A 14,618-nucleotide genomic window follows, 5' to 3' on the forward strand; every position below is an offset into this window, starting at 1 on the left:
TTCAACTTTTCACTCCAGTATTTGTCTTTCTCTCTTTTTTCTTTTTCAGGGTGTAATAGTGATTCATGAAGTGAATAAAGATGGTGCAGCACATAGAGATGGTCGTTTGTGGGCAGGAGATCATATTCTAGAGGTAAAAAGCTTCAGCATTTACCAGTAAAGTACACAATATAGTTTCTTGATCTCTTTAAATAGAACATCTACAAATTTGTGTATAAAACACACATTTATAACCTAATTTAAATAAACTAAACATTTCAGGATTAAACTTTTAATTATAACCCCCATAATGACAGTGTAAAAAAAAATTTTTTTTGAAATTGTTGTAAATTTATTATAAATAAAAAAACCTGAAAAATCACATGTACACAAGTATTGACAGCCTTTGCCATGAAGCTCTAATTTGAGCTCAGGTAAATTCTGTTTTCACTGATCAGTCTTGAGGTGTTTCAGCAGCTTTATTGGAGTTCACCTGTGGTAAATTTAGTTGATTGGACATGATTTGAAAAGGCATATACATGTCTATATAAGGTCCCAGGGTGCATGTCATAGCACAAAATAAAATGAAGATAAACTAATTGTCTGTAGACCTCCGAGAAAGGATTGTCTTAAGGGACAAGGCTGGGGAAGGTTACAGAAAAATTTCTGCTGCTCTGAAAGTTACAATGAGCACTGTGGCCTCCATCATCTGTAAGTGGAAGATGTTTGGAACCACCAGGACTCTTCCTATAGCTGGCCGGCAATCTAAAGTGAGTGTCCGGGGGAGAAGGGCCTTAGTCAGGGAGGTGATCAATAACTCGATGGTCACTCTGAGCTCCTGTGTTCTTCTGTGGAGAGAAGAGAACCTTACAGAAGGACAACCATCTCAACAATCAGGCCTGTATGGTAGAGGGGCCAGATGGAAGCCCCACCTGGACCTTGCCAAAAAGGCATCTGAAGGACTCTCAGACCACAAGAAACTAAATTCTTAGGTATGAAGAGGATAAAATAGAACTCTTTGGAATGAATGCCAGACTTTACGTTTGGAGAAAACCAGGCGAGTACTATCCCTACAGTGAAGCATGGGTTTGACAGCATCATGCTGTAGAGATGTTTTTCAACAGCAGCAGGAGCTGGAAGACTGGTCATGACAGAGTGAAAGATGAATGCAGCAATGTACAGAGACATCCTGAATGAAAACCTGCTTCAGGGTTCTCTTGACCTCAGACTGGGGCGATGGTTCATCTTCCAGCAGGACAATAACCCAAAGCAAACTGCTAAAATATCAATGGAGTGGCTTCACAACAACTTGGTGAATATCCTTGAGTGGCCCAGCCAGAGTCCAGACCTAAATACTTTAGAACATCTCTGGGGAGATCTGAAAATGGCTGTATACTGTTACTTCACATCCAACTTAATAGAGCTTGAGATGTACTGCAAAGAGGAATGGGCAAAAACTTCCAAAGACAGGTGTGCCAAACTATTCAGCTCATATTCAAAAAGACTTGAGGCTGTAATTGCTGCCGAAAGTGCATCAACAAAGTATTGAGCAAAGGCAGTAAATACTTATGTACATGTGATTTTTCAGGTTTTTTATTATTAATAAATTTGCAACAATTAAAAAAAAATCACATTGTCAATATGGAGTTTTGTGTGTGAAATTTTGAGAAAATAAATTAATTTAATCCATTTTGCAATAAAGCTGTAACGTTAAAAAAAGTTGAAAAAGTGAAGCGCTATGAATACTTTCTGGATGCACTGTAACTATACATATGAGACAGGCTATACAAGTACTTTTACATGAGACTGAACAATGTTGTGCAGGATATTGTGCACAAGAGATATTTAAGGTTTAATATTGTGCAAAAGATGTTTAAAAAATGAGTTATTTAAAGAGTTATTTAAAGTTGAAGCCTACATGTATAGTAAACATCATTTTCCTTATTGAGTTCTTGTAAGATGGAATTTAGAGAAAGTGTCTCTAAACTTTTGCTTTTCATGTTTCTTTGAATAGCTCTCGTGTATTTCTATCTCTTCTCTCCTCCAGGTGAACGGCATTGATCTGAGAATGGCCACTCACGAGGAGGCCTTGAGTGTCCTGCGCTTGAGTCCGCAACGGGTACGATTGAGTATCTACAGAGACCATGTGACAGAAAAGCACTCCAAACACACGAGCCAGAAGCACACGCCTGAGGACATGTGGGACCTCTTCAATGTGGAGCTAAACCTCCAACCAAGACAGGGACTGGGACTTTGCATTGTGGGTAAAATGTGAGTCAGTCTGCTATATACAGAAGCGCATGCTATAGGCCATGAATAATGCATAGAATGAGCTGCTTTATGATTCATCCGAATTCATATTTTTCTGCACGTCTTGCAGGAATGACACTGGAATCTTTGTTTCTGAGATAACGAGGGGAGGGGCTGCAGATGTGGATGGGAGACTGTTGCTAGGTGACCAGATTTTGTCGGTGAATGGAGAGGACATCCGAGCCGCATCACAGGACCACGCCAGCGCACTGCTGCAGGTGCACAAAAACACACTCCATCATTACTGCATTCCCTTCATCATCATCATCATCATAATAACACAGCTAATTATGGTCTTGTGTGTGTGCGTGTGTGGTAGAGGTGTAGTGGGTCTGTGCTGTTGGAGGTGGCGCGCTTCAAAGCTTCATCCCACTACTCATATGGAGATCAGGTAAACACATTATACTCTGCAACTGGATCACTCCTGTTGTACTGTCCTTTTGAACTACAATAATACATATGCATGCGTTATAATTAAAGAGAATGTTCTATAAAGGGTTCAAAGTATGCTCTGCAATAGGTTCAGTATACTGGCCCACTCAAGTGACCACCCAATCAACTGGGATAGACGATTTTTTTATTTTATTTTATTTTCATTCATTCATTTTCTTTTCGGCTTAGTCCCTTTATTAATCTGGGGTCACCACAACGGAATGAACCGCCAACTTATGCAGCGGATGCCCTTCCAGCTGCAACCCATCTCTGAGAAACATCCATACACACTCATTTACACTTATACACTTATACACTATGGACAGTTTAGCCTACCTGAACATGCAAACTCCACAATAGCAGCAACCTTCTTGCTGTGAGGCGACAGCACTACCTACTGTGCCACTAAAAATTATTATTATTTTTTTTTTATTAAGTTTTATTTTAATTTTTTTTTATTTAGTTTTATTTTAATATTATTTTATGTATAGAATAAATATTTGCTGTTGTGTAATAATAGCATGATCCTGTTCGATGAGCACTCACGTGAGCTTATTTTCTTTGGTTTGAAACTCTGTCAGAAGGCGACACGGTGGCTCAGTGGTTAGCACTGTTGCCTTACATCAAGAAGGTCACTGGTTTCAGCTGGTTCAGTTGGCATTTCTGTTTGCATGTTCTCATGGGTTTCCTCTGGGTTCTCTAGTTTCCCCCACAGTCCAAAGACACATGGTATTGGTGAATTAAATAAACTAAATTGGTTATAGTGTATGTGTATGAATGCAAGACTGTGTGGGTGTTTTCCAGTGTTGGGTTGCAGCTGGAAGCGCATCCGCTGTATAAAACATGTGCTGGATAAGTTGATGGTTCATTCCGCTGTGGCGACCCTTGATGAATAAAAGGACTAGGCCGAAAAAAAGAAAATGAATGAATGAAAAAAAGAAATTAAAATTATATCAGGACATACTGTAGCTTTTGATGGTTCAAGTGGTTACCCCTCCATCATCTCAACTTCAACTGTGACAACAGAACTCAATTGACTAGAACTTTATCTATGTTAAGCTGCTTTGACACTATGTACATTGTAAAAAGGGCTATAGAAATAAAGATGAATTGAGTTGAGCACCCTTATTCGGGTAACTAAAATTAAGAAAAGAAAAAAAAGAATACATCCAAGAAAGCAATAAGCGTGCAGTTTCTATATATATATCTATAGGAGATACATTATTACATTACAGGGGGAAGGGGGCTGAGTGGGTTGGCGCAGTGGTTAGCATGATCACCTCACAGCAAGAAGTTTGCTGGTTCGAACCTTGATTGGGTCAGTTGGCATTTCTGTCAGGAGTTTGCATGTTCTCCCCTTGTTTGTGGGAGTTTCCTCCGGGTGCTCCGCTTTCCTCCGCAAGTCCAAAGACTTGCACCATAGGTGAACTGGGTAAGCTATATTGTCCATGGTGTATGTGTGTAAATGAGTGTGTATGAATGTTTCCCAATGATGGGTTGCAGCTGGAAGGGCATTCGCTGTGTAAAAACATATGCTGGATAAGTTGCCGGTTCATTCCGCTGTAGCGACACCTGATTAATAAAGGGACTAAGCTGAAAAGAAAATGAATAAATGAATGTATGAGCATGTGTATGTGAATGTGAGAGTGTATGGGTTGAATTCTCTGTGCTAAGTTGCGGCTGGAAAGACAATTGGCATGAAAGAAAATGAGTGAGTAAGCAAGTCACATGATGACATTAATAATGCATAAGATTTATTTTTTAAACAAATGCTGTTCTGTTGAATTATTCGGTTACTTGGTTTCCACAAAACATATAAGCAGAAGAACTGTTCAATGCTAATAATACAGTGGTCACAATTGAAAATGTAAGAAATGTTTTTTGATGACCAAAAAGGCAAATTAAAACGATTAAGAGACAATCTGAAGTAATGTTGCTGAAAAATCAACTTAGCCGTAAGAGGAAAACATTTCATATTAAAAAAAATTAGAATAGAAATTGGTTTTTAGCTGTAATAACAATTCACAGCGTGAGTATGCAAATGCATTAATTGCAGCTTTATGGAGCACATGGTAAGACATCTCTCAAACTTTTCTTGAAACTTTTCCAACACCTCTCCAACTTTTGAATGGCAGTGTATGTGGCTGTGATTTACAGTGCATTCAGTATTGCATACTGTCTGATCTACATTTGAATTTAAGCTTTATAAAAGTGTCCTATATATAGGGATGGGTGATTAATTGAAATAGACATTCATAATATCATATTAACCTATAAATCAATCATTTTAACCTATGAATAAATTTTTTCAATTACTTTCCCTACCGTGTGTGGTCACATGACCCCGCTCTGTTAAGGCTGATTTAAACTTCTGTGTCTAATGCTCGGGTGTGTTTTGACACACCTATGAAAACATTTAACTACTTGTCACACGTTTGCACTACACTGAAGATGATTGGAAGCTGCACCAGAGATGCCTTGAGATGGCAATTTTTTCTATTAAAAAAATATTATTTATATGAAAATATTTGTTTACAGAAGATGCAAGAAATGCTAAAATATTATTTACAGGATTTATACAAGAGTTATTTTATTTAGAAAAATTTTCGTCTTTTAATATGAAAAACATTGAAAATAATTAATGGTGTTTCCAAAAGTGCAAGGTATTGTGACTGTTGGTTTCAGGCAATGTATGTTTTAATTTCAGTTGTTTAACACTGATGTTCAATAAATAATCATAGATAGTAGATGGTGTGTGTTTCCTTCAATTATTTTAAAATCAATTCAAGAGTTTCCACTTAGCTGATGATTGATAATAAAGCTTGTTTGGCGTGCTGTCCCAGGAGAGAGCCCTGAGCTTATAAGATCATGAGCCCTGGGCTCACTCCCGTTGCAGGGCGAGAGGGGAGTTTGAGCTCAGGTAGATCTCGATGACTCCCCCTCCTGCTTATTGTAGCGAAGTGTCAGATATGGATGCTGAGAAGGTGTACTCAGAGCTTGGCTAAAATATTTTGGATTAATTGTTTAGGGTGCTTGTTTTTGAACTGTGGGAGGAAACCGGAGGACCTGTGGAAAACCCACGCGAGCACAGGGAGAATGAGCAAACTCCGCACAGAAATGTTGCCTGAATTGGAAGGGAGTTAAACCAGGGGCATTCTTGCTGTGAGGCAACAGCGCTAATCGCTGGCCACCGTGTCGCCCGTTTGAAAGGAGGGAAAGTAGGGTTGGGTGAGGGGGGTTTCTTCAAGACAAAGATATTGAGATGAGAAAAGTCTAGTTATTTATAGTGAGTTAAGGATCGTCTGATAGGCTAATTAGTCATTAGCTAAAGTTGGAACAGCTGTGAATAATCATAAGCACGTGATCCTCTCGAAATTTGTTTATAAATAAACTTCACGTAATGCACCCTTCATTCAGAAATCTCTCACTTGTATGAGAACATATTTACTGTGCAAAACTTATCAGTGAACTATGAGAACAAAAGAATAAAATAAATATATAAAATAATCGTTTATTAATCGTAGTCAAGTTCAATTTTTAAATAATCCAGATTTATATTTTAGGCCAATTCACCCAGCTCTACCTATATAGTATGAATTTGAGTAGTATGACTGGAATTTCAATGTGTTACACACAGCATGTTATCAGTATCACATTATCACTGTACTGTACATGCATCTGCTGCCTCGCCTCATTTACATTCCTAAATGCTCTCCTGTGGCCTAATGGAATAGTAAAGGGTCCATCAGACGCACTCTTCAGAATATTGCCAGAAGTAGCAGGTCATCCAGGGACTTCTCACTTACTGTTTTCCAAATACAGTAGTCCAAGTCTGCTGGCATACAACATAGTAGGGAACCCTCAAATGCACTGGTAGTCTTGTCATGCTATGCACACATATTATACACATACATGTATGCACACCACAGAAGCACAACTTTTATCTCAGATGTCTGAACACAGTCAGCTTGTATCTGTGTTTGTGGCAGGTGGGTGAAGTGGACGTCCCTCTGTTCTCCTGTCTCAACACACACGATTGTAAGAAACTGTCACATCACACATTCATTCTCTGTTCAGTTGTGTTCATCCATGCAGTCGGTGAGTCAGTGTTTTCATCTTTCTGCAGCTGTGGACGGGAACGTCGATATCAGAACTGTCACTGTTCAGAAGGTAGGTTTGATTTGGTATGCCCTTTTAGAGCAGCAATGTGAGGCATGCCGCTGCAGTAAATGTATAATCCAGCAGTGACTGTATTCTCTCTCAGCATGAGTGTGACTCTGTGGAGCTGAGAGTGAGAGACACGCTGGGACATGCAGGAATGTACATCTCTGAGCTGGACGCAAGCACGCTGGCCGCACGCTCAGGACTTTTGCAGGTACAGAGAGAATGGTGGGAAAAAGGCTTCTTTTTTTATGTGCTGAAAATGTTTGATGTCAGGTGTAGAAGAGTAGACTGTGTGGACAGGGCCTTAGTTTCCTGCAGGGCCTACTTACACTATGCTATCCGAACCATGCCCAGACCCGTTTCCCAGAGAAGTGTGAGTGCTCTGAATCGGGCTCAGGCACGGTTCACTTGGCCGGCCCTGGCCCGGTTGGAAGAGGTGTGCCTGAGCATGGTTCACTTGGGCTTTGGCGCGGTACGCTTGTGTGTGAGTGCAAAACGTGCCTAAGTTCAAAACTGAAAGCGAGACGTGACTTTTAAGGGACTGTTTGATATGGATTTATTAATCATTCTTACTGTTCAATGAACGCAAACTGTTGTAGTTTATTAAAGACGCAAACCCCTCACTTGCACAACAGCTGCACCTTCAGCAAACCTCCTAATTCATGCAGCGCAAGGGCTTTATGATTGTTTATGAGTGTGAAAAGTGGCTGATCTGTTCAGCGAAATATTTGACTGCGTGTCACTGCATAACAAGCAACTAAACCGATATAACTAAAGAAATCTCCAATGTGCTGAGCAAGAGCGCTTACTGAACAGCGCATCATCGATGATGTAAGCATACCCAAGCCCGAATTTAATTTGAGTGCGGGCCATCGGGGGAGAAGGGAGGTGGGACAAGCGTGCTTTGGCCAGGTTCAAGGCAACTATGCATACTGTGAGTACGCCCACAGACAACTCACTCACTCAACCACTCCTAACCTTAATCTTTCCTCCACTTCAGTTAAAACATCTGTCGTTTGATAAGGCACTTTGATAACTCAAGTCCTTTATGATTATTTTGTATCTTAGTATGTCAGACTACTTCACACTCACTGTGTTTGTGAGAGAGACAGCAGTAACTGACACAAGCTGCTGAGTGTCAGAGTAGAGTCATTAATATTTTTGATCCTTCCAAATAAGGTCAAAACCACGCTTTTCATTCAAGGGGTAAATCCTGTGCTTATAAATGTACATGTAAAACCATTTCTGAAGAACGCTTGAACTTACCTAAGCCACAAACCTACTATGTACATATCAGAGTACTATTTAAAGATATTAAATCAATGCACTCTATGGCAGGAGTTCACTAACTTTTCAGCCTGCGACTCCCAAAATAACAATGCCAGTGACTTGCAAGCCCCAAATTCCTCTGAGGTGGTTATAAATATAAAAACATTGCACGACAGCCCTAAATAAACACAAGCATATTGACAACACAAAAAACAGTCCATATAATTTTTATTGTAATTTATTAATTTGCTTCATTTAATATTAACCTCACCTAATAAGAATCTGCTGCAGCTGACGCTATTGCTGTGTTGTTAACCTAATGTAAATGCACCAAATGCTAGGAAAAAATGATTAAAAGGCTGATCTCTTTTCATTTGTTGTTGTTTTTTATGTAACTATTAACTACCATTTTTATCTTCTGTGGGTTATGGATAAAATATGGTAATTCTAATAGTTTAATACAATTTATTTCACTTTTGGAAATCACCAAGCTACCCTCTGTCATCGTCCCACGAGCCCCCACTTCTCTATGGCACCTTTAAATCATATTTAGTAATTATTTAGTAATTTAACAAATGTATTTTATATATATATATATATATATATATATATATATATATTTATATATATATATATATATATATATAGTTCATTTCTGTTTTGTTTAATGCAATTTTGCTTTTTAATAGTGCTAGTAGTTTAAAAAATAATAGTAATAATAAACATACACTAAACATCACAGGACACCTAACTGAATACCTCATTCATGGAAAGTGGTGACTACCTCCACCGCCTTCAAAATGAATTTGTGAATTGTATTTTCAGCTGGGTTCCAGAGTCATCAGCATTAATGGGACACAAACAGAAAGGCTCTCAGTCGCTGAGGCAAGCTTCCTTCTGAAAAACAGCAGCGGAGCAGTGACACTGCAGGTGTGTGTCTTCAGACAAGACATCTTAGACACAAAACAGAAGCAAATGTTCAATCATTCTCCGTCACACACGTGTGTTTCATTAAAGGTAATGCCGAGTGGATGTGCAGATGGAGCCAGTATCAGTACAGATCGGTCATCTTTAATTCACTCCTCACCTGGACTCTCAGAAAATTACACTACTCACAACCACCAGAGGTATTTATAGTTTGCTCTACATAAACCCTGCTGAAAAATCCAGCTTAAACCAGCCTAGGCTGGTTGGCTGGTTTAAGCTGGTCAACCAGGCTGGTTTTAGAGGGGTTTTGGCCATTTCCAGGCTGGTTTCCAGCCATTTCCAGCCTGGTCTTAGCTGGTTAGGCTGGGAGATGACCAGCTAAAACCAGCTTGACCAGCCTAGCAGGCTGGGAGCCCAGCCAAAACCAGCTATGTCCAGCTTAAACCAGGCTGGTCAAGCTGGTTTTAGCTGGATTTAGCTGGTCATTTTCCAGCCTGACCAGCTAAGACCAGGCTGGAAATGGCTGGAAACCAGCCTGGAAGTGGTCAAAACCCCTCTAAAACCAGCCTGGTTGACCAGCTAAAACCAGCCAACCAGCCTAGGCTGGTTTAAGCTGGATTTTTTAGCAGGGAAGCTTTATGGATATTTGATTTACTGCTCTTATCTTATTTTTATTACAGTTTTTTAGTAGCTAACAGGGGTCTGTTCTTCGTACGTGGATTACTCAGTTAGCTGGATTTGGATATTGACGATTTGACACGATCCAGGATCGTTTCGTTCTTCAAAGCTGATCCGAGAGTTGTTGTCATAGCAACAGTTCTGCTAGCTTAAACCTGATCGGGAGCAGGTTCAATTCATATAAACAGAAGATTGGCTCAGTTCAAGCAAAGATAATACAGAAAGTATGTTCTGAATTCTGATATTTTCTTACAGTATAGTTATGTACACTTGGGAAAATGGTACATATTTTTTAACTATATATATAAAGTTATAGTCATTAATAAAATAAATAAAGTTATACATATTAATAAAACGTATGCAATCTGCACCCTCGAAATGAAAGTACAAAGACTGCCACCTGGTGGTGCAAAGAGAAAACTTATTGATATGAACTTTTTAGATCACTTTAGTACAAATTGTGTATAATAGAAATGCACAATATGTGACTTTTTTAAAGCAATAATACATTTATGCAGTCATAAACATGTTTTGACAGTTAATATGCCAGTGATTTGATGCTTCACAAAAGTTGCAGACGCCTTTACCAATATCAAAATGCTTTTGTAAACAACCAGTTATTCTTTACACAGATTAAAAAAACGGCTACTATAATAAAGGAAATCTTTTCTAAATGTAGAACTAAATACATTGATTTGCATTGAAAAACATGATGAATACTCTTGACACATGAAAGTGTAAAGCCTGCAGCTCACAACTAATGTGGAAGGTTATTGCGTGTCATATTTAACAAGCCGTTTACTGCTAATTTGATGTAATTTTGCTCACATGGATAATTGAATATTAATCAGATGATGTCATTACGCTGCTGTGCCGTCAGCCAATCGTTGCATTGCTGATCATGATTTCGAGGATCGATAGATCTGTCCTTCATAACACATGCAGCGATCTCAGATCAGTTCATCCAGACATTCTAATCTGATTCGCGAACTTGTTTGAAGAACCAAATTAGCGAGAGATCAGTTATCAAGATTAAAAGATCCAGGATCTGCCAAATCATCTTAGATCATTTAAGCGAGGTACGAAGAACGGACCCCAAGTGTTTGATCAACCAGTTTTTAAACATTTAAAACTCTAAACACAATTAGCACAGCATTTGTCTTTTGTGGCCATATATTCACACATTTCATGTTGTTTTCACCAAATATGCTGTCAGTGAACACATTTCAACAATGCTTACATTTTCTAAACAGACAAGCTATAACTTCCAACAAAATGGAGTGTTTTTGCAGTATTTACAAATGTTAACACGCAACATCCCACAACAGCAAAAACAATATTCCAAACCTTAGATACAGTATAAACTTCTGCTTCTGCAATCATATCAGTTCAAGAACAATATTAATATATCTCAGAAATATATCTTTGCTGGTAAATTGGGCCAACTTTTGAGCTTTTTTAGACAACTACACCCCCTTTTATCTAGCCATTTTGCTGTTTTTTTTTTTTTTCACAATGCACTTGTGTGTTTTATGGATATTTTGTTCACTGTAAGTTTCTGTTCTATCATACTGTGTTTCTACTGTACATCCTGTAGTAAACAGTAAAGGAAAAAACTTGCTTGTTGCTGGAATGCTGTTGAATGTAAACATTCCTGTACATGTGGACATACAGTTCCCAGCCAAGAAATTCAGTGTCAAAATGGTGGATTGTGTGTTTTGCATGCAAATACCTGTAAAATTGAAACATTAAAATCTCTGCAGTTTTTGTAGTCAACAATAGTCAGTTTTCCAGTGTTTTGGCAAAGTTAGTGTTTGCAGAGAAAGTTGTGTTCTTTTTTTGAAATGAAGAGTTAGTATATATTTAGCAAAATATATTTTTGAGAAGAAAAATATCCAGTTGAACAATTGTGTATTGTAGGTGTGAGTCTGTGTTAAGAGTTTAGATAAAGTATCTGAAGTATGAGTAAGTGCTTGTTAGAGATTGAAAAAACTAATTAATCAGCTCAAAAGCTGTAAAATCAGTTTCAGAGATCAACAGGAAAATATCTGGAAAAAATAAGGAACTCTACAATGTTGACAATGTGTGTTGTGCTCTAAAAGGCAATAGTGACATTATTTAGGTTAGATCAGAATTTCAGATTAATAACTGCATGGGCGTCAAATTAAAACAAGTTCATTTGAGTTATACGCATCTCTGCAAAAGTCACCAATTCTATTATTCAGCATACATCAGCCAACGCAATATCTCCCCTAAAGAAGCATGAATAAGGTGAAAAGTAATGGTAGTGCGCCTTGCCGTATACTAAAATAGTGATGGATATAATACCTCTTCATTTACTGCTACAAATTGATAATGGCCAGAAACAAACTATCAACAATCCTAATGCAGTTCCTCTAATGCCAAAATCATTTTCAAGCAGTCCAGAGGATGTTGTGGTCAGGAGCATTAGAGGCAACATTGAAGTCCAGCAAGATGCAATCATGATTGATAAGCAGTCCTGGAAAGAGTACTGAAAAATCATACTTAAAGTACCATTACTTGACTAAAAATGTAGTGCAGGGCGAGGCAGTGGCGCAGTAGGTAGTGCTGTTGCCTCACAGCAAGAAGGTCACTGGTTCGAACCTCGGTTCAGTTGGCGTTTCTGTCTGGAGTTTGCATGTTCTCCCTGCCTTCGCGTGGGTTTCCTCCGGGTGCTCCGGTTTCCCCCACAGTCCAAAGACATGCGGTACAGGTGAATTGGGTAGGTTAAATTGTGTGTGTGTGAATGAGTGTGTGGATGTTTCCCAGAGTTGGGTTGCAGCTGGAAGGGCATCCGCTGCGTAAAAACTTGCTGGATAAGTTGGTGGTTCATTCCGCTGTGGCGACCCTGGATTAATAAAGGGACTAAGCCGACAAGAAAAATAATGAATAAAATGTAGTGCAAGTAGAGTAAAAGTAACTCTTGTGAATATAACTCAAAGTATGAGTAAACAGTAGCCCTGTTTAAAGTACTCCAGAGTCCAGAGTAGTGAGTACTACGCTGTAAGAAGCTGATGTATTTACATGTGATTGTGTAAACGTAACATTCTGTAGTGCATTTAGTTATTGCCCAGCAGGCACACGTCATCAGATATTAATATTAGTTCAGATTTAGGTGGTGATGTCAGGTGACCAAAATTCAAGGCTAGCCAGCATCTAAAGACAATCTTATTTTGAGATTCAATAACAACCTCAAATGACATTGATATTTGATTTTAGGTTGTGTTAGAAAGTGACCAAAATTCAGCCTTCATCTTAAACCAACATCATGTTTACACCAAACACAGACATTTATTCGTCAAGTCTTAAATCCAACATCCGATAGACGTCATAGTGGTAACGTCCACACAACAGCAAGCTGTAACATCAGTAGACGTTGATATTTGGTTGATTTTAGGTTGGACATTGACGTTGGCCTGACGTTGAGTTCTGATGTCAAACCGATTATCATTTCCGAACAAAATGCAACATCCCTACGAATCTGGGGTACAATGTCAATCTGACGTCATGTTGACGTCTTGTGCCTGCTGGGTGTTTAAGGCCATTTCGGTCATCATACAGTAAACATCCGTCATCCTCTCATCAGTGACCTGAATCTCGTGAGTCTCTGGGTCAATGCGTGTAATGATTTTGAACATCTTCTTGGACACTTTTAATGCTTCCAAACAGTTTTCTGCAACTATAAATGGTAGTCGAGGTAGTTCGTTATTATGCGATTTACCTTCTATGTGTTATTTGATTGGACAGGAATCACAGGACTGATTTTTCTAATGCCCATAGACAAGAAATAATAAAGTAGTGACTTCAGGTTGAAGGAAAGTAGTGGAGTAAAAGTACCGATACTGCACTAAAAATGTACTCAAGGGAAAGTAAAAGTATTTATAAACTACTTAAATTTCAATTGCTCAGAAAAACTACTCCATTACAGTCATTTCAGTATTTGTAATTAGTTACTTTTGATTTACACTGTTGATAAGAGATTGATATCCTCACAGACGTGCTTTCTCCAATTAATGAATATATGACCATGTCTAGTATTTTGGAAAAGCAAGATAACCAATTCAGTAGTTAACTAATTATAAAACTCCATTTGATTTAGAAAGTCATTTTATGTAGCTGCCCCTCAGGCTCATTTACATTATATTCACTATTACACATCTGAAAAGTTTAAACTGGCAACCAAAGAGTAGGTCATCATACAGAACCGTAGTGAACGATGTTCAGTATGCTTACAATGGCCCTAATTAATGCTTGCATTTAAGATTTATTACTGGTTTCATCCCAACACTGCATCCAATGACTTCATTAAGTAGCAAATATTTTAAATAGCACTTTTTTTGTCCTGAAACGTCTGCTTGTAGATATTTGAGAGCAAGCCTGCATGTGCAGTTCTGTAAAGCCAATGTAGAGTCAGCAGAAATCTACACACTGGAGCTCTGATAAAGGACTTCCCCTCCAGGGCAGCCAGACTATTCACACACCCTGCTCAATAGAAGTGTTAGCCTTGCCTTTTTTCACTTTTCTTACTTTACCAGGAGATTAATCTTTGCCCTGTTTGCCAATAGGGTGTCTCTGGAATAAAGAAAAATGGGTTAAATTCTATTTGTCTTTCTGTGTTTAAGTTCTCCTCAGTACCAGACCATCACTCTTGAACGTGGCTCCGCCGGGCTTGGCTTCAGCATCGTAGGAGGATTTGGCAGTTCCCATGGTGACTTGCCCATCTATGTCAAGAACATATTTCCCAAGGTACACTAGGAAAAAGGCTGAAAGGGAAAAAATGTTAGTTGTGTAAATCTCTCGACTGCTCTGTGGACACAAAGAGAAATAGACGTTGGCAT

General features: G+C 38.7%; 1 protein-coding gene across 4 annotated transcripts in view; it reads left to right on the forward strand.

The window, feature by feature from the left end:
* The window catches only part of si:dkey-92j12.5, an 81,760-nt gene that overhangs the window by 65,974 nt on the left and 1,168 nt on the right, over positions 1-14,618 (forward strand). For all 4 annotated transcript variants that reach the window (XM_073951153.1, XM_073951162.1, XM_068221216.2 and 1 more), the window contains 10 exons: positions 50-133; positions 2,027-2,250; positions 2,360-2,507; positions 2,609-2,680; positions 6,711-6,759; positions 6,848-6,891; positions 6,986-7,096; positions 8,980-9,084; positions 9,172-9,281; positions 14,403-14,526. In XM_073951153.1, the coding sequence (XP_073807254.1) occupies positions 50-133; positions 2,027-2,250; positions 2,360-2,507; positions 2,609-2,680; positions 6,711-6,759; positions 6,848-6,891; positions 6,986-7,096; positions 8,980-9,084; positions 9,172-9,281; positions 14,403-14,526 (1,071 nt within the window). The remainder of the gene's footprint in view (positions 1-49; positions 134-2,026; positions 2,251-2,359; positions 2,508-2,608; positions 2,681-6,710; positions 6,760-6,847; positions 6,892-6,985; positions 7,097-8,979; positions 9,085-9,171; positions 9,282-14,402; positions 14,527-14,618) is intronic.

The sequence above is a fragment of the Danio rerio genome, chromosome 1, assembly GCF_049306965.1.
Source record: "Danio rerio strain Tuebingen ecotype United States chromosome 1, GRCz12tu, whole genome shotgun sequence".
Taxonomy (NCBI): domain Eukaryota; kingdom Metazoa; phylum Chordata; class Actinopteri; order Cypriniformes; family Danionidae; genus Danio; species Danio rerio.